This window comes from Phalacrocorax aristotelis, chromosome 6 (genome assembly GCF_949628215.1).
Source record: "Phalacrocorax aristotelis chromosome 6, bGulAri2.1, whole genome shotgun sequence".
In the NCBI taxonomy this organism is placed as follows: Eukaryota; Metazoa; Chordata; class Aves; order Suliformes; family Phalacrocoracidae; genus Phalacrocorax; species Phalacrocorax aristotelis.
The window spans coordinates 20485620-20510273 of record NC_134281.1 but is presented as its reverse complement, the minus strand read 5'-3'; the positions used below and the strand labels follow the sequence as shown (position 1 = coordinate 20510273).

Genomic DNA, 24654 nt, shown 5'->3' with positions numbered 1-24654 from the left:
TCACAGCAATCGTTTCTTAAGTACTTTAGTGGCACATTACAACTGCTACAGCACAATTCCTACTGCTGGTGGACATACCCTTTCTTAGGTCCTTTTCTTTCAAGTGTCGGGCCTCATCTGTGTTACTTTACCTGACATGGAGGAGGCACAGTCATCAGTGTGCCATGGTGACACAACTCATGCTTCCTGTAGACCTTCCCTGGCCAGTGGTGCTACACAGCGCTCTGCATCACACCACCATTCACCGGCTTAACCACATCTGTGTTGCCTCCTTTTCCACATGCCTTTACTTGTCTCCGATTTTCCCCATTTCTTCATTTGGTGCTTGCTCAGGATACTGTTCCCTGTTCCCTCTGCTTGCTGCTACAGCATCCTGCTGTTGGAGAAGAGAACACAGTCCAGCCCATCCCTCACTCACAGCAGGCACATCTGAACTGCATGGCAGGAAACCTGCAGGCTCTGGCAGGCTGTTTCCATCCTGAGAGGAGGACTCCAGCAGTCATGCAGAGGGGGAAGGAAAGTAAAAAAGAAAAAAAAAAATCAGAAACAGAGGTTCACCGTGTTTTTAATGTCACATTTAATGTAACATTAAGCTTTCTGCTGAAGGACTTGGCCAAGGAGTTACTGGGGAGCCTCATCTCAGAGAAGCCTATTAAGTTTATGGTAGTCCAGCTTCACATTTAGCTAGTATCCTGATACTCATCTTGGACTCTCAATCTGCAGCCTTCTCCTTTCCCCGCTAGAAGGGGCTAAGAACCAGACACCGGAGAACAGAAACAAGGGAGTTTCGTTATTGACAAGGTAAAGGCAATCCTTATTACATGAAGCAACTTGAATGCTTCCTCTGTGTGTTAGGCTCTGTACTAGCCCAATCCAGAAGAGATTCAGTGTCATTACAGAACAAGATCTCTATGCTTGAAAGGAAGGCTTTTTTTTCCTTAACCCTAAGATGAGCTGCTTTGGAAAGGATTACAGTGTCTGAGTGTTGTAATGCCATTGCATAACTCAGCACAGCTCACTTGAAACACTCTTCAGCCTTCAAAACCCCATTCTCAAACACTGGGTGATAGAGATGGGTGCAGCCACCTGGAGAAGGCAGCAGGAAGGTAAAAACAAGGCACCACCTCTTCTAGGAGAAAGTGGAAGGGTTTATAATTTCAGGTAAAGAACAGGAGTAGCAAAGATATGACTATATACAGAGTAACAGGAGGGTGTGAGGACAAAATAGGGTGCTTGGCTCATAGTAGAGGCAGTGGTACATTTAAAGAAACAAAAGTAACAATACAAGAACTAGTGCAAGGCAACACCTTATTAGCAAAGGTCACACAGTTGGTCCTGGCAATCCCCACAGCAGGGTACCTGGCTAAAGCAGGGCTCACCCTTTATAGCCACCTACAAGTACAAAGACTATGAGGCCAGCAGCAAAGCCCACCTACAGAACCCACAGGGGTCTGCAGTGCTCAGACCTCCCATAGAAGGGAACAAAATTAAACCTGCAGCTCCAGCACATCTAAGCGCATCACTGAATCATCTGGAAGACCCATTAGCAAATTCATAGCAAAGTCAAAAACATTTTGAAGTTACTCTTCTTGATCTGCTTAGCCAGCACCACATTCTGTGGTGCAACTGAGAAGTAGGCAAGAAAAATACAGTCTTGAAGTAATACATTACCAGATTCTTGTTTGCTTCCAAGCCCCGTCTTGCAAACCAGACATCTTCACAGTTCCTCCTAGTTTCAGCTCGCTCCTTTTAAGCCCTCTTTCCAAGCCAGTTGGTTAGAGCAGGTGCAGCAAGGTAAGCACAACAACATCCACCCACAATCCATCCCCAAAATGCACTGACACTTTCCTGGCCAGCATGGGCTTTGTGCATCCCAGGGCACTTCACCTACCATGGACAAGAAGAGGGCACAGGGTAAAAAATCACTTTCTCATCTTCCTTAGTAGAAAATAAACCCAGTGCCTGCTTAGGAATGCCCTGCTCCCAGGTGTGCTTTGGAAAGTAGAAGAAGGGACCAAGGGGTTGTGTGTTACCAGCAGACAGCTCCTGGATTGTCATTATTTGAGGTACAACCAACTTTTATGCCACTCCAAAGAGACAAGGGAATCTCCTTTGGCCAAGAGAGGAGCTGGGTCACAGGGCTGGAGGAGGCTGGTATCAGCTCTGCATTTGCCTATAGCTGGGTCTACTTTTCTGTCAGTAGCTGTGGGGCAGAGAAGATGACACAATCCATGACCAATGTTAATAGGTTTTCATTGCCACTCCTCTGTCAGGACCTCCTCTCCAGTGCTACACTAAGCTTTCTGCTGGGGAATTAACTTTGATAACACTCCATACAAGAGTGTTTTCCCCTATGTGATAACACTGTCCCTGTGTTGGGCTGCAGAAGTCAGGGTCCTAGTGGGCTTTAATAGCCCTAACCAGGTGGGGCTTCCACTCATTCCCCCACCACACCCCAGCCCAGCCCTCCACTGGCACAAGGGTACTATTTAAACTCAACCCTGAGCACTGAGTCTTGGGTTATGTCCCATTCTGGTTGTATTGTTGAGTGTGGTCAGTGGACTTGCTTCTTAGATTGGCTTTGACTCTGCCTCATCATCATGAGCTTGCCTGATGATCTGGGTTCTTAGTTAATGTTGACTGCTGTCCCTCAGCGCACCTGGCTCACTCAACACAAGTGTGGTATGAGCACTGACTGATGAGATCCCTGCCCTGCTGCTCCTGGGATCCTCTTGGTTCCTAGTTTCTTGTCCCTTTAAGAGCAGCAGGTACTTGCTATTGATAGGGATGTGAGGGACTATGCAGTCTCTGCTCTTCTCCCTGTGGTTGAAGCTGTTGACCTCTACTTTCAGGTTGTTTGTCAATGAAGACCCTGTGTGTTTACTATGAATAAGGGCTGTGTATGAATGATGCTGATAGATAGGATGACTACACACCAGCTAGAAACAGCAAGGGTTTTCTGTTTTCCTCATTTTGCAACTGCATTTGAATTGTTTATCCTGAAATTTGTTCTCACAGATGAAGATGGCAAAGGAAGGGGTTTGTTTTGGGAGAGGGGGAAGGATGTGTGCAATTAAATGATTAATAATAAAAGAGTTTTTTGTTTTGAGCAGACATACAACAGGTGGAAGTACTATGGGTGTATTATCAAGGTTTGGGAAGATAATTTAGTGCACTTCTCATATTAATGCTGATAAGACCTACATTTACTTCTTCATTCTGTAGACTTATCCAGGGTTTACTATTAATCTGCAGCTATAAAACATGATAGCTAACTTTCTTTTTCCTTTTCAGTATGATTTCTATTCTCTTTGTTCTTCATGTGGGAGCTAATCTTTTGTTCATTGGAACACATGTAATCACTGCAAATTCTTTGATTTAAGCAGCCCATATGTAGGGATTAGTGTTGATTTCACTTTCTATTTATTAGCAGTGATGCTTCCTTTTTTTGTACCACAATCCTGAGGCAACACATCATATGAGACTCCTTGGTCATACATATCACTGCTTATTCAAGCAATGAAGTGTTAGTGTTGCCAGGAGCTGCTCCTTTCCTGACACTCCACCAGTGTCTGTGGTTGTGTCCCACCTGGAGCCCTGCAGCAACGGCCCACTATCCACCATGTAAAGCCTGTTGTACTGGAGGGGTTTCTCCAACACCCTGTGCACTGCAGTTAGCATTTTAATGTTTAAAACTCCATATAACTAAATGCAAGCCATAGCATTTCCTGATTTGTACCTACATTTTCTTTGTTGCTACTCTGATGTCCTCCCTTTTTTTTATTACCAGTAGATATTAGTCACGTTTCTTGTGATGCCAAAACATCATTCTAAAATACTGGTGGAGTTGAAGATGAATGTAGTGATGCTAATGGCAGAAAATGGTGTGCTTAAAATCCGCAATTCATTATGGTCTACCGTCCCAGCATGCCCTGTCTTTGGGAAAGGATCTTCACAGCCATTTTTCCTGCTTCTTCATTCAGTGGGAATATACTGGTATAATTCAGTGCTATCTGCATTCTCTGTCCTCCTGCTGCTGCTGTGGGTGGCATCTGAATTTTGGAATAATCTAACATCATTGTAGTCTGTTTTTCCCCCATGATAGGTGATTTCACTTACTTGAAAAAGAACGCCTAAATAACAACCATTTAAACTACATTAAACAGCATTTCTCCCTTTCCTTGACTCCTCTGGCTTTACAGTTGTTTGTGAGGTTCAGCAGCTTAAGGAAACATCTCTGTTTCAAAGGCACATTTTCATTCCTGCAAAGCATTCAATCTCTGGGGCATGATTTAACAAAATGGGTTTGATGGTGGATGTATCTAAGTAGGGAAATTATGGAATTGTATGTATGAAGGGGGTAATCTTGGGGCTGCTTATAGCATAAAATGTCCCGATGCATCAAATGGGAAGCAAAATTAATGTGTTATACCTTCTCCTGTATGGCTGGAGCCTGGGCAGGTGAATGACCTTCCCTGCTCAAATGCAACCTGATCTGCCCAGCCAGGCCATTGGCAGGACAGAAGGGAGGACAATGCAATCAAAAGGCTGGGCAATTATTTTTGGAAACTTACTGTTTACAGATCAGAAAAGCAGTTAAGATGACAACATACCTGTTGGAAGAGCTTTGGAAACTGTATGGCACTTCTTTTCAGGCTACCAAAGGATTATGAAACAACAAATGGTTGCCTTTTAATAGTCCAGGGACTGGGACATGTGTTCAGCATGTGGGGGAACAGCACCCAGATCCTTCCCTTTCTCTATCTTCTGGTAGAGGAAGAAGTCTCTGGGAGTCCCCTGTCAGGGACTGGAAACTTGTCTCAACATTGTGGGCAGGCAAGTCTCACTACTAAAGCCTGATCACTATGGCAGCTGAATGGAACTGTTTAATCACCAAGGTTGACCCGACAGGAATGTGCACCCCCTTATCTTGGAGTACTCGTCCTCGCGCATATGCCTGGGCCCAAGGTCAACTGGCAACATATGGGGTGGGGGGGAGCCCGGACCCTCTAGAACTTTCAAGCACCCCCTAGTGACAGTACTGGGCATGCACCCACCGCCCAGTGGGAGGCAGGGGTATGCAGAACAGTTACTGACTATGCAAGAGAGCAACCTTATAAAAGGGGAAATCAGCAGAGGCGACGGGGGTCATGTTCTGGAACATCCCCCCCTCCGCCGGCTTCAAAGATGCATCGGACACCTGGAGTCCCCCCACCTGGACCAGACGGACTCCGCAGATCCATGGTGATAGCTACTGCAACAGTTCCACTCTCTCCCTTTCTCCCTCTCATTCCCTTTTTCACCTTTTTTTTTTTTCCTCTCTCTCTTTGCTTTTCTCTACTGTATCTATTTCTGGCCAAATAAAGTGACTTGGCACTTGACTCTGTTTTGAGTCTTAGTTCTGTTTCTGAGAATGTAAAAGGAACCTAGTCACGATAACACATTGGAGTTAATCAGAAGTTAAGCCCAGCCACCCCCAACCTCCCAGAATTATCTGAGGTTGGAAAGCAAGGGGGTTTAACCTCTGCCAAACCATTCAACCCAACAGTGGATTGTGACAGTCCCCTCATCACCCTACATGATGACCCCACACAGGACCCATGTAGATGTCCAAATGTACCCTTTCTGACTTGCAGTTGTACTGTGCCACATCCCTGCTCCTTTCTACCTACCTTCCTCATCTACGTCCCACTGGTGAGAGCAAAAGTGGAGAGTAAATTCCAATCTTGTTTAATATCTTTATCAATGATCTGGATGAGGGTATTGAGAGCACCCTCAGTAAGTTTGCAGACAACACCAAGTTGGGTGGGAATGTTGATCTGCTCAAGGGTAGGAAGGCTCTGCAGAGGGACCTGGAGATGCTGGATTGATGGGCCAAGGCCAACTGTGTGAGGTTTAACAGGGCCAAGTGCTGGGTCCTGCACTTTGGTCACAACCACCCTATGCAACGCTACAGGCTTGGGGAAGACTGGCTGGAAAGCTGCCCAGCAGAGAAGCACTTGGGGCTGTTGGTTGACAGGCAGCTGAATATGAACTAGCAGTGTGTCCAGGTGGCCAAGAAGGCCAACAACATCCTGGCTTGTATCAGAAATAGTGTGGCCAGCAGGAGCAAGGAGGTGATCATGCCCCCGTACTCAGCACTGGTGAGGCCACACCTTGAGTGCTGCATTCAGTTTTGGGCCCCTCACTACAAGAAGGACATTGAGGCGCTGGAGCATGTCCAGAGAAGGGCAACTAAGCTGGTGAAGGGTCTGGAGAGCAAGTCTTATGAGGAGCAGCTGAGGGAACTGGAGTTGTTTAGCCAGGAGAAAAGGAGGCTCAGGGGAGACCTTACCACTCCCTACAGCTACCTGAAAGGAGGTTGTAGTGAGGTGGGTGTTGGTCTCTTCTCCCAAGTTACTAGTGATAGGATGAGACAAAACAGCCTCAAGTTGTGCCAGGGGAGGTTTAGATTGGATGTTAGTTAAAATGTTTTTACTGAAAGAGTGGTCAGGCATTGGAACAGGCTGCCCAGAGGGGTGGTGGAGTCACCATCCCTGGAGGTGTTCAAAAAGCATGTAGACGTGGCACTTCAGGGCATGGTTTAGGAGGCATAGTGGTGTTGTGTTGATGGTTGGACTTGATGATCCTAGAGGACTTTTCCAACATTTATGATTCTATGATTCTAAATTAAGCCAACAGTTTACATTGCTGTCTGTACCCTGGTCTAGACCACACAAAGGACAGTGTTGAAAAAGATTAATCTCCTGAAGTTAATTGGCACTAGGAGGAAGAAGGTATTAGTAACAGTTTTATTTTCAGTTTATTTCTAAGCATCCAAAATAACTATGCAGAAAAAGGCAAATTAATCAGCAAAGTGTCCATGCTGCAGCCAAGCTGCACCCATCCATGGTGAGGGATTGTTACAGATGGCTGAGCCTGGAAACACTGCATAGCAACCAGAATTGTGTGGATTATTAGGAGAAAATTAAAGAGAAAACACAAAAGAAGAGACAGAAGAAGCCAGAGAATGATTGGAATTGCAGTTACTGAGGCTTAGAAATCAGCCAAGTAATAGGAGAGAAGTTTACCAAGCCAAGTTTGCATAAATGTGCCAACAGCTTCCATGGACACAGCGACCCTGGTGTGCTCTGACATGGAGTCACAAATGGACAGGATATGAGGCAGAGGGCTGCAGCAGGAGGTGACAGCCCTGGTCGCTCCTTTGCACAACTGCTTGTTCCACAGGGTGAAAAGCGGTGGGCAGATAAGTTTTGTCCACTGGTACAGACTCCTGGAAGACCACCAGGCAGAGGAGGTGTTTCTGAATGTGGGTACATTACTCCAGGCCTAATTACCATCTCTTAAGTGTGTGTATCCACCTGCTGCAATATGATTGTTAAATTGTGATAGAATGCAAATAATTATGAAATAGGGGCATTCTGGAGGGATAATTTTTGCATTCCCTACTAGAAGAATAAACAAAAAAATTTTTTTGAGAGAGGGTTTTTCTCTTGATTCTTTCTGCTTCAAGTATCCTTCAGAGAAAAAGATCCTTTTGAGGTGTTGGACATACCCCTTGTCCTGTGCACGCTGGAGAATGTGTCACCCTGCAGACACGATCCTACTCCACAGCTTATATTGCTCTTCCTCAGGAAACAGTGTCCAACGGTGGGAATTTGCTCAGTTAGGAATAATCCCCAGGAGGGATTTGCAGCTGGCTGAAGGGGGTTTGCTGAAGGAAGGGCTGTGGCTCCCCTCTTCCCCATTTAAGTGTCAGACGCATCATCCTCATCCCTGAGCTGTGTTTTCTGGGAGGACTCTTTGACTTCACCCTGTGCAGTCACAGCATGCAGGTCTGCAAGTTCTGCTCAGGACTCTCATTCCATCTCCGATTGCTTGATGGTGGGGAACTGCTGGGAGAACTTGTGTCCCAAACCTCTCTTGGGAACTCAACAGTCTCCATTCCATGCAGGCACCAGCTGGGAGCAATCCATTCCCTCTCAGCTCTGCACCCAGTCTGCATGCAAGCAATTTTAAACCTAGGGTGTGGACTAGTTGAATATGACTAAGAAAATGAAAGATGACTAAGAAAAACAAGTTTGGTGCTGTGGAATGTATCTCCAGCCTGAAACAGCTGAAGAGCTGTGCAGTTCTCCTGCAAAGCCCTGAGAAGTGCACAGATCTCCTGATAACATCAAAGCACACAGAGCCAGAGTCCCTGTCTCCAGCTCATCTCCCAGTAGAGCACTTTTTAGATTATATTGTTTGCCAGGTTTGAGGCTTGCATTAAACTTGCAATCTTGTTGCAAGTCAAGTGTACTCAGAGTCTCCAAATGATATACACTTACATGTAAACACTCAGTACTAAAATTGGTATTTTTAGTTTGTTGTTCCTTTGTGTCCAGAAGTGGTAAAAATGTATCTTTCTCAGAAACCTCTTCCATTACAGAGTGGGGGGGTGTGTGTGTGTTACAGAGAATACACTGGGCTTTCAGCTCGAATGATCACATATTTATTATACTTCGCAGTTGCTACTGGACACCTGAACTGCTCCTAACCCCAGCTCCAGAAGCAGAGAGTACGTTCAGATATTTTTCTGGTTATCATTTACCAATGCTGGTTTTAGCATATCGATAAGGATCTGCATCCCAAAACGTATCTGCATCCCAAAAGAATAGACTGCTAAATAACATACCCTGTACTCCTATAAATGAAACTAAATGTTCACAAACAGAGCTCCCTGGAAAGCAAAGCCCATGGGTATGCCTCTGCAGTTGCTAACATAGTGCATGATGCCCTGGGAGGCAATGGAATTTTTCTCCTTTGTGGATTGTCACCAGATTGAATTCCTAAAAATTCAGTGATTTTCCCTTTCCCTTCTGCCCTGTCTTCAAGTGCTTCTGTTTTGTTCATGCAAAGAAATTTATGAAATTTCATTCTCATTATATTCCCTTCCTGCTGACTAGGGCTACAAAGCACCTGGAAGAAAGAAAAGACACTGTCGACTGCATGACCAGGTGAGTGGAAGAAAGAGGGGATGAGCCCTTGAGCTGGTGCTGCCATCTTGACTCAGCATTTTGAGTTGAGCAGCAGAACTAGTCCTTTATGAAGTCACCTGTGGTGGGGGGGATCTGGGTCTGCCACCATTAACATCATGTGCTGAGGCTTGCCTGCATTTCCAAGGTATGTGGGCTTGGTTGTGCTCAGTGTTTCAGTAAGCTGCCCTGAAAAGTTCCTGTTCTGGAGTGTTTCTGGGTCCACAGAAGTCATTTGGGGTGAGGGCAGCACAAAGAGAGGTGTTGCCAGAGGAAGTAATTCCTTTTGTGTGAAAGAACATGAACTGTTTAATGGGAAAGGGAAATGTAGGGCAAGTGTCTTGGGTAAATCCCAGCACAAGCTTCTGCAGCCTGTCCCCCTTTGCAGCTTTGCATTATCTCACTTCAGCTGATGATTTTTCCCATGTAAAAGGCTGCTGAATATGCTGCTAGGACAGCTTCGGGGCTTCTTCCTAGGTGTGGCTGAATTTAAGTGAGAGCAAACTGATCTGTGTTCCAACTTCACAGTGGTCCAGGTTCAAATGTCTTGGTGATTGCAGTGGTACCATGCACACATGGCTCCTTGGATCTGATATCGACAGAGCTTTGAGGGCTGTAACCACCACCACTGCCAAGCTAAAGATTAGGAATACCAAATACTGAAGAAGCTACATATGACAGACATCATATAGCTGTTACTAAGACCCTTGATGGAATCCCTCAGTGATAAACCAGCTCATAAATCCAAAATTAACATGTTTACACACAACTACAGTGCTTTCACCCAATTGTGTATTGTTTTGCCATGCATAAAAACTGTCACATTCAGACACTTGACCCAATTAACTCCTGTAGAGAGAAGTCATGAAAAGAACAGATATGTAACCTGCAGTTAAGGCCTGATAACCTCTCTTTAAAAAGAGAAAAAACCAAAACACCCCCCCACCCCCCCCCACCTCTTAAAAAGGATAGTTGTCTTAAAACCATACTTTTTCCTGGTTTTGTTTAGTCTTTGTTTTTTAAAGCTGCTGCTGTTACAAGTAATCCCTAAGACTCCTGTTGCTGGAAAATATTAGAAGGAATTTGTTTATATTCCTAGTTTGTGTCTTGCAGGTATTTCATGGCATGCTGTGTATAATCTTCCCTTGCTTCCTCCTGTATGAAGAGTTTTCTTTGCTGGTTGAGTGGCTGTTTCCCATAGTAACAAAACAGATAAAAAAGAAAAAACCTTGTTAAACCACAAAAACTAGCAAGAGATTTTGTGTAGTGCCTGAAATGAATTTTTAACCCATTCCCAGTCAGATAAATTAGTTTAGTCAGAAAATGATGTCTCATTGCCATAATGCCACTTTCTGCGTACTTACTATCTCCCACTTTTTTCATCTTCTCTCTTGTGTATTCTGTGTGCAGGGTTTATCTGTGCACTTCCACTCCCCCAAAGATTCTTTTCCAATTGCTGGATCGTGGCTGCATCCCCCCTGGGTAACACACAGCCTATACATCACAGGACACATCAATAACCCCACTTTACAGTGATTTGAGAGAGAGGAGAGGTATGAATATCTGCTTGAAGCTGCTAGATGCCTGTGAGAAGCTGAGCATAAAACCCTGAGCAAGACTCTGCCCAGGACTAGCTACCGTGCAGCGTTATTGCAGTGTGGTCAGGATTCAGGTGTCATGCTACTGCAAAACAAGAGGTTTATGCCAGTGCATGAACCTCTACTTCACACAACAGTGATCACTTTGTATTATTTAACTTTCCTGTTGACTTTTAGCTTGCAAACGCAGATGTGATGTCATTCAGATTCTCAGCTAGGCAGAGTTATGTGCTCTTGGCATCTGACTGTCTGAATGGAGGGTTTTGGCACTAGCCTGTTTGGAAGAAAGCTGTTTGTCTGCTCATATTCTCATTAGTATCTGAGCTGATGAACTACATTCTTCTGCATTTCTATGTTCCTAGATATAGATCTGGCTTCTTTTTTCAGTCTGGGCTAAATTCTCAGCCAAACCATTGCTTGGGGGTGGGGGTGGGGAGCTGGCTGATGAGCCTGTGTCTGCACTGCTGAATTAATGCAAACACTGGGAGAGCCTGAGGTGCACTGTCTGCCTGACTGCAAGTCCTGCAGACCCTGTGAGTGTCCAGAAGAGTTAGCATAGTTGGCCATGACACATTCCTTGATGCTTTCAGGAGTGAATGGCTTCTACTCATTTACAGTGGTGGAATGATCACAGTGGGAGCTGGGTCTCTGCCAAAATGTAGGTCTCTCCCTAGCCCCTCCTCATAAATACCTTAGCTGGTTTTAGCTTGTGTTGCTGTGTTAGCTCCAGCCCAGAGAAAAGCCTGCCCCAGAAACCATGCTATCACTCTCCTCTCTCCCCACAAATAACCACCCTTGAACTCCTTTTGCAGTAGGTAACGTCGCCCTGTTGCCACTGTCCCTCACTCAGTCTCCATCTGGGAAGCAGAGAAGTTTTATCTGCTACAAGAAACATCTATTTGCACTTTGCTTGGCCTTTGCTGCTGGAAGAAAAACCCAAATGCTCTCTCCACACACAGGAAGAGGCTTAGCTCTCAGAAGAGTTGGTATCTCCATTCCCTGGAGCATCTTACACCTCTGCTGCACTTTGTGCATTGCCTCTTCACACTCCATTCATGAGCTGGTCTTCCCTGCCTTACACACCGTCACTCAGAAATAGCAAAGGAGACCAGGCAGAATTTGTCTGAAGGAACAAATTGTGTCTGTACTTCTACATTTTATTTCTCCATCCAGTTGTTGGATGTTTTTGCTCTATGTGCATGCACAGAAATGGCTCCTTCTAAGCAGACCAGCCCCAGATGATTGCTTAATCTGAGCTTTGGGCTATTTTGCTCTTTCCTGTCCTCCCAAGAGGATGCTGGTCTGGTGCAATGATCCTGGTGTGCCATCTAGTGATTAGACTATTCCCTTGTCATGCATCATTTATCATGGGCTCTGAGTGCACATATTTTGGCCCCATTTGCCCACTGTCACCTGGATTGCAGGTAACCTGTGGCAATGCCTGCAGCTCCCCTGCTCTGCTCAGTCTGTCCAGGCAGAGAGGATCCCACTGCACTATCTTCCCCTGCTTACTCTCATTTTCTGTCTCTTTTCTCCCATTTTTCTGCTGTAGTATCTGCCTCCTCTCAGATGTAGGCAAGAAATGGGAGCAGACAATTTGCTGGTATGCTGGCTGCCAGCTTGCAGGTCACCCGCGGCCATAATCTAATCCATCTAGCAATATTTTTGCACAGCATATAAAAATTTAACATTGTATACATGGCAAGCAAGTGCTATTGGGGAGTCTAGGCAGTGTTCAAAGGCTCTGTGGCATGAGGGGTATCATTGCAAATATCAGCAACCACGGTACTGAATCACACCTCATAAAACAACTTCTGAACTGTTCAGGCAGATCAAGCTGGAAGAGCCATAGATGGTACCAAGGCTGGAGCTGAGGCCATTCTGGGAGAGCTTTGTGTCTGCTGCTCACTGCCCAGGTACCCACAGGCACTTCAGGAGACTTGCAGGGTGGGAGGGAGGAAAGCACTCTGTGGAGGAGTGCATCACAGCTGAACAGGTGTGCAGGCATACTGACCTCCACTGCACTCCTGGAAAATGTCCTCCATTCCCAGGTGCAGCATCCCAGACGTCTGACCTCTCACCCGGTTTCTACAGTCTCCTGGGGCATGGGAGTTGTAAACAAACACCCTTCAGTTTACCAGCATCTTAGCAGGGCAGGTTCAGACCCTCCCAAAAGTTCAGTTCCTGGCATTGTACCCTTCCCTTCGTGGTGCCAGGGAGTCCAACTGGGTGCTGTGCATAATTGCAGCAGCACTGTGATACACACAAGTGCTGAGAAGGGACTGAACTCTATTACTGGACTTACTACTCACCTGCTATGAGTCATGCGGCAAAATCATGCTGCAGAGGTTGGTAACTGCTAAGTCAGTAACTACCGTCTCAGCTACCCTACAACAGAAACTCGATTGCAAGTAGAAACATGGTCATGAGCAAACTGACTCCCACAAGCAGATGGGGCAATTAATAAAAAGTGAAGTATAGAAAGTCAATAAACTTTGTCAGTGTAGATCTGTGTTGGACGTCAAGGTAAGCAATTAACTCTCCTGAAAGCCTAAAGGGGTTTTCCTCTCCTTGTAGGGCAGCCATCAGTGAGGAGTCTCTCTGAATGTTGTGACCTACCTGATCACAAAGCTTTTTCTCATTGTCAGAGCAAAGGTCTGTTCAGGCAAGGAGGTGAAGCTGCTGCCTGGAGGCTGGGTCTAGGGATCTCTGCTTTTGTCAGCAACTGTGAGTGGGTGAGGCATCCCAGCCACAGACTTCCAATCCTAGCTGTACTCGAGGCATCCTCTGGAAACACATCTTGTGTCTCCCTGGGTTCTTTTACTGGTGCCATTCCTCCTTTCATTCTACAATTAATTGTCCTTAAGTCTAGAAGCTTAAGTCTAGAAGCTTGGCAAAGAGGTTTATTCCTCTCCTTATAAAGCGGTGATCTTACCACAGTATTGTGAGGTGATCTGGGGTATGACAGCAATGGGGGGAAGGGGTTATTTTGTTTGAGCGAGTTCAAGCTTTGATTCAGCCTCAAGTCATTGTTACTGTCAGTTGACCATCATCTGTGAGTATGTCGTCCTTCTGGCTGGGGAGCCCATGGAGGTGAACATGCAGATATAACCTTCCCCTCCTTGCACACCACAGGCCTCTCTCTGTGCCATCTCTCAGCCACGAGGTCCCACAGGGCAAGATGTGCAAGTTTTCTGCTGGCCTTTTGTTTTTATTGCTCTGCAATCCACAGTGATGTGTTGTGTTTTTTTTTTTTCTTTTCTTCAATTTCACTATTAAAGGAAAGTATTGGTGTGAGGGTGGGGGCTCACTCACTATGTCCAGTGCTCAGGGGGATTTCTGCTGCAGGATTCTCAATGCTGCAGTTGTTATCCTCTAGCTAATCAAGACTTCATAGTCAAATAGTGTAAGTGTGGTGGCAGAATCTGTACCTGCCCAAACACTGCCTGGTGCAGGGGTTTATACAGTTGCAGTATAAGGAAGGGGGTTAATGTGGACACTGTGGGACAGGAAGCATCTCAGCTGGGAATGGTGCCAGTGCTTATGAAGCCCTTCCCTGAGAGGCAGGACCCTGTTTCCTCTTATTTACTCTTACGTATTCTTTTAAGAGAAGAGCTTCTGCCAGTACCTGGGCAATTACTAGGGGCCTGCAGTGTAAGCTGAGGTTTCATTGTTTTTAAAGAGAAGGTAAGTTAAAGGAGAGCTCATACTGTTTTGGCCCTGCAAAGCAAGCCAGTAGGACTCTCACCTGCCCTGTGGGGAACAAATGTGTTAGACTGAGTCCTTCCCAAATATCCCATGAGGCCTGGAAATGCAGGAGCTGGAGGCCTGAGCACTTCAGGCAGCTTGTACAGGAGGCTGTGGCAGAGCTGCAAGCTGTCCTATTCTGACAGTCTGCCAGGCTCTTGCAATGAAGCAGCAGGCTCCAAGACTCCTTACTTGCTCAGGTGAGCCTGTGGACTGAACCCCACTTTCTCTGAGAAGTGACCGTATCTCCAGTGCACCATAGATTTGTCAGGAATTGGAAACCTTAATTTTGTTCCTAGCCTTTTGAACTTAGGTGATGAGGAGATGGGAGTGCTAACCTCTGCAGTCTCTGGAGGCAGAACAGCTCTGTGGCTGGCCTAGAGGCTGCCAGTTGCCTTGCAGGGGGAGAAGAAAGTGCAGCTGTGGATGTGCTGCCTTTCCCTGTATAATAACACTGCAGGCAGGTCTGATACCTTTGATCCTCCAACCAGCCACGGGGGCATGGGTGAGAGGTGTACCTTCTGGGTCTTCCACCCCCTCAGAAACAGTCACTTTGCTGAGAGAATGTAGATATTCTCCATGGGTAACTTAATATGCCAGGGGCAAGGAACAGTACAGATTAACAATTTATTACCTCTAAAAGCACGCAGTGCCCCCCAAAGAGCTGGGCTATTTCTACCGCAGTACCAACAGACAAGGAAAAAAAATCCCAGAGAAGTGGAAGACTCTGCATGTGGAAGGCAAAGAGGGATGGGGCTGTGCAATGCTGAAGGGTTTCTCTGTACACAGAGTCTCTCTCATTGCGTGCACCCCTGAAGCTTCTGCTAGGGGTGTTAGAGGAAAGGACTGGGGAGAGGATGAGCTCTTGCGGCTGGGAGGAAGGGTGGGGATGTGGGAAGAGGAGCTTTCCCTAGAGGCCCAGGAGAGACTGAGAAATGCTTCAGTCCAGTCTCTGCTTCCTGCTGTTGGGTATGGCCCAGGGCAGAGGTGGAGGTGGATGTTTGGCGCTGCTGTAGGGTTCAGCTTCTGCTGCCAGAAACGGTCTCTGTTTAACCGTGAAGAAATAGGACGATGTTACTGTCTTGCAGATAAGAAGAGGAGAAACCACCCTGGAGAGGGAACAGAGGCAGGCATGCTTGTCATCTGAGTTCACCTTCAAGCTGCCCTCTCACTAAAACACCGTGGATGTAAAGTTAAGCAGGTGAACAATGCACGAGTGAACATTCAGCCTTGGGTGAGAAAGTAAGAAAAAGACACAGCTAGCGGCGGTCCCTGCTGTGCCCGGAGGGGCTGGCAGCATTGCTGTGCTGCTATCAGGGCAGACATGCCGCTATCTGGGCTGGCAGCTGTTGCTCAGTGGCTCCTCAGTGCCAGCCCGGGAAAAGCAGAGGAAATAGCCTCGCCTCTCTCCCAGGAGAACACCCCTTCGAGTACGAGCGGCCGCGGCCGCAGCCGCAGAACCCTGGGCTGAGCTGGGCCGAGGGGGCACAATGGCGGCGCCCGCCTGGAACTACAACTCCCATCCTGCTCCGCGGCGCTGCCCCGACAGGCGCATGCGCAGAGGCATCGGCCCGCGAGAACTCCGTTTCCCGGGAGGCCTCGCGCGAGGCCCCTCGCCGCGCCTCCTCCCCCTCCCTCCTCCGCCGCTCTCGCCGCTGCTCCGCGCGCAGTGACGCGGTCCCTCGTGTGCTGTGACGCGCAAATTGTGTGCCCGCCATAGCAATCGCGGCCGCCGCGGGGTGCGCGGGGCCGAGTGCAGGGGCCGGGGACAGCGGCGGCGACCCAGCGGGGGGGCATCGGGCAGGTACGGGGCGCCGGGTGGGGAGCGGGTTTGGGGGAGGACAGCGCCGCTGCCGCTGCGCTTCCCCCGGGCCGGGCCGGTTGGCGGCCGCGGCCTCCACGCTGGGCAGGGGCAGGGGGTCGCCTCAGGGAGCCGCCGCAGGGGGGGTGTGTGTGTGGAGCGGTGGCCTGCGCGGCCGCCCCCGCGCTAGGGGGCGCCCTCCGAAATGCGGCCGGGGCGAGGGCCCGGCGGGGCCCGTCCGCCCCCCGCGGCCTGTCAGCCTGCCGGCGGGGGGGGCGGGCCTGCACCACTCCGCTCCCGCCCCGCCCCGGTCCTCCGCCGGCCGGCCCACCCCGCCCCCGCCGCCCCGGGGCTCCTCTTCCTCCTGCGCCGGGGGAGCCGCTCCGCGCGGGGCTTCGCTGGGCCGGCTCGGGGGGCAGACTCCCGCTGGGGGGGTCTCGATTCCACCCCCGCACGCGGTCCGAACGGCAGGTCCCGGCGGGCAGCCCGCTCCCGCCCGGCGCGTCGCGGCGGGGGCTCCCGTAGAGCTGTCACTGCCTGCGCGCCCCGCGTGCCGAACGCCGGCGTTCCTCTGGGGAGGCAGGGTCCGCCGTTTGTCCTTCCAGCAGCGCAAAGGGGAATTGGTGTTGAAACGGAGCGCCGGATTTTTTACCTCCCTTTGTAGACAACAAAAGTTTGTTCCTGTTTCTTTTTTTTTCTTGTCCTGGCAGATCGGCAGATAGTTCCAGGTTTGTTTTGTAAAAGCAGAAATTCCAGGAAGCTAAGTAACTTCGTGCTTTTCCCTGGCCTTTAAAAATACTCTAACGGAAAAAAACTATGAATTTTTAAACAAATATTTAAAACGACGTTAGGAATATGTTCTGTAGTACCAGCCGAATTACAGCTCTGTTGGGGCTAAAGGGGGAAGTTGAACAAGCGAGGACTTCCCTTAGAGCTTCACTCACATATGATACCAGAACATGATTTTATTCTCAGTAGGTTGTGAAGATTTTGTTAGCTCGTGGTGTACTTTCTTCCATGTCAGTGTTAGCAGTTCATTATGCTTCAGCATTAACTTTGGCATGGTTATTTTGGACTCACCAGGTTTAGGCAAATAGTTGGCTGGTATCTCATCCGTTTAAAGAATAATTGTGATGAGAGGGAGTTTTTTTTAAAAAGTAAGGAAGTCTTTGTGTTAAAACATAAATATGGAAGAACATACAGATGCACTGCTTGGCTTGCTGTGTATTTAACCAGATTCCAGCTCATGAGTTCTTAATTTTGCCTTATGGTGTTACATAATTATGTTAGCCTTCTCATTGGCATTGTGTCCTCAGCTGTACTTAGAATCCTGTTTAGGAACAATATGAAACTTAACTACAATTTGACTTGGCTTAAATAGTCATTAGAATTTGAGTTGGCTCTATACATGCAGATTTGGAAATCCTCCTGTAATTTTTGTCCACCTATGAATTTAGATTTGCAGTCTTTCTATGAAGTTGATTAAAATGGTTTGGTTTTTTTTTCCCCCTATGGTATGATTTTTATGCGGCTCTTTCATTTTCTGTTTAAGTTGTTAAGGTATGGATTTTGTGCTTGTTACCCAACTAGCCAAATAGTTTGTTTTCAGGTTTCATTAATAGATTTATTTTCACCTAAGAGGTTTCATACCTTAAAATGTGTATCTGTGTTGAAGCCAGTGTGTTGAGATCTCATAATGCTTTTCATGAACACAATGCAAAATCAATAAGTGAATGACCTGTAGTAGCCTTGCAGTCAGTGTGACGCTCAAACGTGTCAAGGAACGAAAGGGTGAAGCTGAACTGCTTGAACCATACCCTGCGCTTATTGAGGCTTGCAGTTAGAGGTCAGCGGGACTTGCATTTCTTCGTTGTTCAGAGGTGTCTGACTAAGGTGACTCAAGCAGTAAGGTACCTGAGGTTTCTGAATACTTCTTTGGGTTTCCCTTTTCTGTCAATTTTTTACATCTAAGATCAAAAGAGTAAAATGCTTACAAAATCTTTGCTATGATATTGGAGTACTAAGCAACGTTTCATGTAAATGCAATACTGTGTGCACTGTTTTGTGCTGAAACATGCTTATGTGGATTCAGTGGGGAGTGTTCACAGTGAGTTATAGTTATGGTTGTAAATATTTGTTTTTTGAAGTCAAGTCCTTTAAGTGCTTTATGTTTTGTTTATATCAGTTCTATTGGTTCTAAATATGATATTTTGACAATAGTGGTGTTTGGAAAAAATATTTAATTCCTTAGCTTATTAGCTATTATAGTTGAAATCTGAGTAGACCATTATTTTCAAAACTTAGTAAACAAAAATTACACCACCAGTGCTGCCCCCGCCCCAAGGGTTTAAATCCACAGTGAGATAGCTGCTCCCTGTTCTGCTAGTTCCTGGAGAGCAATTTAAGATTGAATTTGTCCACTAGCTTGTCCAAGGGAAATCGTGAAAGTCAGAGTTGCTCTCACAGGCCTTCCTTTCCAACAGGCTGGGTATATTTCTGACAGTTTAGTTCATACCATTTATGATCTTGTTCTTTCTGCAGAGTTCTTCACTTTGATTTAAGACGGAATCATTGAAAAAAGTGAGCACAGTAGGGATTGCTTTGGTTCTTGTATTTAAAGTCATGCACCTGCCGTGATATTCCATCCCTATATATTTTACTGCTAACGTGCATTAATGTGAGAACGGTGGAAGTAGCTGCTTTGAGATAATTTTTGTTGCTGCTCTTTTCAGTGCCATGTAGAGTAGTCAAATTTATTTGAAGAGGTTGGAAGGGATAAGCATTCAGAATAGATGAGATGCCTTGGAGAGATGTTTACTTTCATTGCTGTGTACCTATAGAAAGGGTGGCATTTTTATGTCTTAACTTTATTTCAGCAAAATAGTTGTGTGTCAGCACCAGTTATTTAGATCTGTAATTGCTTTATGTGAGGTATACTCCGGGTTTTAGATACAGCTGGGATTTTTCTATTTTCACTTTGTTCTGGTATAGCACTGGGTGTCCCAGAGGACAACATGAGTGGTTCTTGTGGTCTTCCTGACTGTAACTTTGTTGACAGGTATTGCTGGACCTTTCTTATTTTCTAGCTGGAATAATAAAGGGTTGTTTGGGGAAGTAAGCTATTCTTCAGATTGCAGGAGTGTCTGTACAGGCCTTACACAAGCTCTGGGGTCACTTTTTTTCTGTATCCCTTGAGTATAGAATGAAGGTGGAGATGTCTGAAGTGGTTGAATGCAGATACCACTATAGCACTTGCATTTTGAGGCTCAGAGTAGATTTGTCTGTGATATTTAAAGGCTCAGAAGTGCTGCTGGCAAGTGTTGTTCAGTTAAAAGGGAATGAAGCTTTATTGGCTTTTCCTTTTTAAAGGTGTTTTGTGTGTGTGTGTACAATCTCATTATGTTTTGTTGCCTGCATTTAGGTAGTATTTTTTTTCCAAAGTGATTTATGCATTTGCATCAAATGTCCCAGTCTAGTTCTACGATGAATGAATAATGAACGCTCTAGATAAAATCATAATTACTTGTAATTTAGAAAACATATTTCTTTATGCTTAGGTAGGTTTTTTGTTAGCGTGTACTCAAGTCATATAGTAGTTATCAAAATGGTGTTTTTCAGGTTGGGTGTCTTGTAGTGGCAGGTTTATTTTCTGTAGCCTTTGGGTGACGATTTTTGGGCGATTTCTGCCAGTTTCATCTTCAGCTGGGTGATCTTTACTTGTCTTCTTCCATTTAACTAACCAGTCACAATACATTAAGTTTAGAAGCACTGATGAGACAGGAGGTAGGGCTCTAGGGTTGTTCATCCATTCCCTGAGAAGAGGTTTTAAACCAATTAGAGGTATCCAGCGCTCAGTTAAACATGGCAATGTTCTTCAGAATGAACTTGCGCTATAAATGCTTATGTAATCTATGTAGAGCTATGGCTCCCTTTATAGTCTGTCATTTGACTGATTCCTGGATACAAAGTTGAGGATTTGATGTGTATGTCACTGTCTTAAACATATCTGTATTTAACACTGTTTTGGAAGGCTCTTTCTCTGGGTCAGTTACAACAAATAGATATTTAATCTCATGGCAGATGGATGTTTGCCATGTTATGGCTAATGAAATGTTGGAATTTTTTGTGCATTTTTGGCCATGAAGGAATTGCTGTTGCTTTGATTTCTCCCCCCGCAACTCTAACACAAGGTCAATTTATAAATTAGGATTGGTTGTTCCTTCCTCCAAAAGTTACAACTCTTCCCAGCAATCACAGTCTGTCAGACTGGAAACTAAGGGCATGGCAGCGTTTTGAGACAGATTGTGTTCTAGTTTGGTCTGTTAATATTTCCAGCAGATTGTTATCAGACTGACAAAAATTGATGCCAGGAAATTTAGAGGCTTGAACACAACCTAGTGTGATAGTTCCCTTCATTAAACAGTACCTTAACAAGTCACTCGGTACTCTATGGGGATCTCACTTTTGAAAGCGGGAAGATAAATCTTCTGTCAGCTGCTGTCTTGCAAGTAAAGGCTGATAAACCTGAAGTAATTGCTCCAGTGCTGCCTCCAGTGACCATTCTTCCCTCTTACTAGAGCTACTGACTGTTCTTGGAAGCGTTGAACAAGTAGTGATATGGTGACCTGCTCTGTTTCCTGACTACCACTCTTTCGGTGCTCCTTCTGCTGCCTGCAGCCGCTTAGTGCTGCTGCCTACTGCCTCCTTGGCAGTGTGAAGCTAATATGATTCTTGGGCATTTTCACTGCTCTCTGGAGGGTGTTAAACTGGAATAATGACACTGATCATAATCTTGCTGACCTAGCTTTGTTCTTTCTTGAGTAAATCCCTGAAAAACAGTGAAGGACTAGCTCAGGTCTGCTTGTGGAATTGAGGTGGAGTGTTAAAAAGCTTCAGTACCAAACACTTGTGGTTAGGTGTGCATGCTTCCCGTCATGGTCAGGGTTGTCATACACCAGTTAAGACTTGGGTTCAGAGTGTGCACATGTTCTCTATTCTTCAGGCAAAGGACCAAAAAGAACCTTTCGACTTTTAAAGTGAAATTTAGCAGTATTCTGTCACTTTTTTTTTTTTTCCCTCCTTGTTGATTTGGATTATTTCAATGAGTATAACAAAACTGTGTGGGATTTCTTGCTCAATTTAATGGTGTGTCCCCCCCCCCCTCTTGTTACCTCTTCTTTAGGCTAAGCCATGACTTCAGGATCTGGGCATGTGGACTCCAAGGCTGAGCTCACTGCTTTGCTTGAGCAATGGGAGAAAGAACATGGCAGCGGGCAAGACATGGTCCCTATTCTCACCAGGTAAGAACTAATAAATAAATTCCTAAATCTGAATATCTGAAGTTACTTGACAACAGCTTTTACCACGATTTTGCTTGAGGTTTTTATGCACCTGGTTACCTGTTGGTAATTAATTTTCTTGGTCTGGAAGTTGAACTATAAGTGTGGTATTTCTACACAATTTCTGGTAAGTAATTTATATTGTGAAGATCTTACACAGACTGTCTCTAAAATATAAATTTAATTCTCTGCTCTGAAATAATAGAAGTCAGGGGAATCAAAAGTTGAAGTAACTTCGATATCTTCACCTGAAACTTGTAAAACGTTGATCAAGGTCGAAAGCTATGAGAATGTTGTTCCATCAGAGTGGTGGCGTGGGGTTTGTGACTGTAGTAATATTGATCAGATTAAATGAAAGGATGAGAGCGACTCACTGGAGGAATCAAGGGGATTATATTGAGAAGATTTAATTGAAGCTCATAGGGCATGTTTAAAGTGAAATTTTAAAACGTGATTAATTTTTTTTTTTACACTGGGTGTTGATTGACTGGCATTGTATTGTATGTGTAAGGAAAATATTCCTTCGACAAATAAATAATTTTAGGAGATGTGAGAGTACTAGACACAACATTAATTATAAGATATTTTCTATGAAAAGAGAGGTGTTTGAATTATCAATTGCACTTGTGGCTTCGCAAGCTAGGTCTCTATTGGGTAAACTGATACTACCCTTGCTTTAGCAGGAGGTTCACAGAAATTCCACCCAATTCCTCCTCATGCCTCTGCTGGCAAACCTGTGACCTGCCTGGTATGTGCGGAAGGACTTACTGCACTTGTATGTTAAGAGCAATCCAGGTTTCTGTACTGCGCTGCTCTGTGTTGTTGGGTCAGACAAGTAATTCTGAGCTGGCACTGGGTGGAAGTAAGAGGAATCTGGTGGAGCTTCTTTGCAGAGATCTGTGCCATGTCTCACCTAGTGAGCACAACTTTTTTTGCTCTTACTGTGTTTTAAAAATAGCAGCACAGAAGAGGGAGATAAGCAGCAGAAAGCCAATCCTAAACACTTGAAAATGAGCAGGTCTCCTGAAAATCATGAGACATGTTTTGGTGTATCTTTGAGTATTGTCTGATTTGTGTCTTGAAGGAAACGTGCTATTTCAAGGCTTTTTATTGCAGGCACAAACAGCAGAAATATACTATGTTCTAAGAAACTTAAAGAAATTTGAATTAAACATGCTTTTTGTTGTGTTTATAGCAGTCTGGCACTTCTTGCTCCTCCTCAGCTCCTTGAGTTCTGTACATTATTTATGCTCAAACAAGTCTTGATAACTCTGTCTTCGTTCTCCAAGGTTTCTGTGCAGCAGGCAAAGTGGTTATGGATGGTGAAAGCTTGGGTGTTTTGGCCTTAGTGGAAATAATACAGACTTATTTAAGGTAGATAGCAAGGGTTCTACTGGCTCTGGCAGAAGTTGGATTTACAGTGCTTCTGGTGTCAATGAAAGCTATATGTCTGTTTTGAGTAGAGTTGTTTAGGCTTAAAAGAATTTGCTGGAAGAGATGCTAGGAGTCCTCACCGACTGGAGCTTGTGCTAGCTGGTGGCCTGAGGCAGAGTAGTGCTGTTGCATGTTGTTTTAGACTTAAGGCAGAGGAAGCTGTGGTCATGCTTGGTGTTGAGTGACGTTCTTCTACTTCCTTCCGCCTTCTAAGCTAAATGGAAGAAAACTTCCCTGTATGGATGGGGGCCTGTTAAATGAGATGTTGAGGCAGCATATGTGAGAGTGCAGTAGTGAGTGTTTCAACTGTAATAGGACAAGAACAGCAACAGTGTGGTTTATCGGCCACAGCTGAGTTGTCTTTTCTAAATAAGCTAGTTTTCTGGATTTAATGAACTCTAGTGCGTCAGAATGTACGAACTGAAGAGCTTGCTTGGAAAGCGTGTCAGCGAACAACGGTTACTTAATACATATGGCTTTCAAAAAAAATTGTAAATTGAAATGATCCTGCAAGAGCATTAGTTCATAGTCTGGATGCAAGTCATGTTCAACCATTCTGGCAAATCCTGGGAGTTGGATCCTTCACTGTATCTCAAGAGCCCCTTTCATAAAGGGAATAAATCAGCAGCTCAACATCACACTTCGTCTCCACAAACCAAGCGTGTTGTGGTATAGGATCCTAGAGCATCTTACACTATTGGAATCTGTTGTGAAAGTTCAGGCTGGTCATTAATGCCAAATGATGGCATAGAGCAGCGTTAGGATGGCTTTATTTTATGCCATCTAGATCAGTGTGAGTCTTCCAAAGTTGACATACATTTATGAATACCACTGTCCCTTCCTTCCCACCCCCAAGGTGAGCTCAGTGAGTGGCAAGTGCAAATGAGGATCTGGCTAGCCATCCAAAGATGAGTGCAAAGAAAGCTGTAAAGAGGAAAAAAAACAGTTAGAAGTGGGGGGAAAGAACCCCTACCCCCATGTAAAACCTAGATCTTGTCTACAAACTCTGAAGTGGCTTGAGAACTGATATAATGCCAAGTGAATGAAGGAAATCTCGAAACCTGAATAAAAGCTCAGTGTTTTTGTGAATTGCTTTTTGTTAAAGCCCTGCATACCACGTGCCTATGTTATGAGGCAGGAATGAGCTTTGTTAGTTATTTGACTCTCCTGTTGCTTCAACTGAGAATTGACAAAGCTGTTAATCTGGGTAGATTAATCCAAGTCACTTCACAAGCCACCTTTGTATGTGTTAGTAAAAGAAGGATATTATAAACAAGCTTGATTTTTTTTCTTTCCTTTTTGAGAGTCAATTTTGAAGAGGCAGTGCTTTTTTACTTTGGTCAAACAATTGTGACTAATTGTCTCAAAACCCTCTGTAAATGGTGATGCACGTGCCTGTTTCATCTAGGCTGTAATAATGTTGTCGTCCCCAAAACCACTTGGCAGCTTCAGCCGGCATGTTGTTTGGCTGCCTACCTAAACAGGCTGGACTGATGAGTATGTTACGCTCACATTCCATGCTTGCTTATCAGCCCTTTCTGGCACACAGTCAAAATGCTGATTATCACCTAAAAAGACCTGATGAGTCTAGGGTGCAGCTTCTCAACTCCCCATTTGTCCGAGTTGTCAGTCAGCAGGCACCCCTCAAGCTATTAGTTCTCATGGAGAAAAATGAGGAGCTGGCAGTGGAGTGTTTAAGTAACTTGCTTTTGCCAGAA

General features: G+C 45.5%; 1 protein-coding gene across 3 annotated transcripts in view; it reads left to right on the top strand.

The window, feature by feature from the left end:
• The first annotated feature begins 16041 nt into the window (after nt 1–16041).
• Nucleotides 16042–24654, top strand: part of DCAF1 (DDB1 and CUL4 associated factor 1) — a 53720-nt gene continuing 45107 nt past the window's right edge. For 2 of the 3 annotated variants that reach the window (XR_012661096.1, XM_075096448.1), the window contains exons 1-2: nt 16042–16166; nt 21346–21463. Coding sequence is in view for 2 of the 3 variants with exons in the window: in XM_075096448.1 (XP_074952549.1) it covers nt 21354–21463 (110 nt within the window). In the remaining variant the exon portion in view is untranslated. Of the gene's footprint in view, nt 16167–16809; nt 16892–21345; nt 21464–24654 lie in introns of those variants that run through there. The other variant, XM_075096449.1, reaches the window with a different exon arrangement.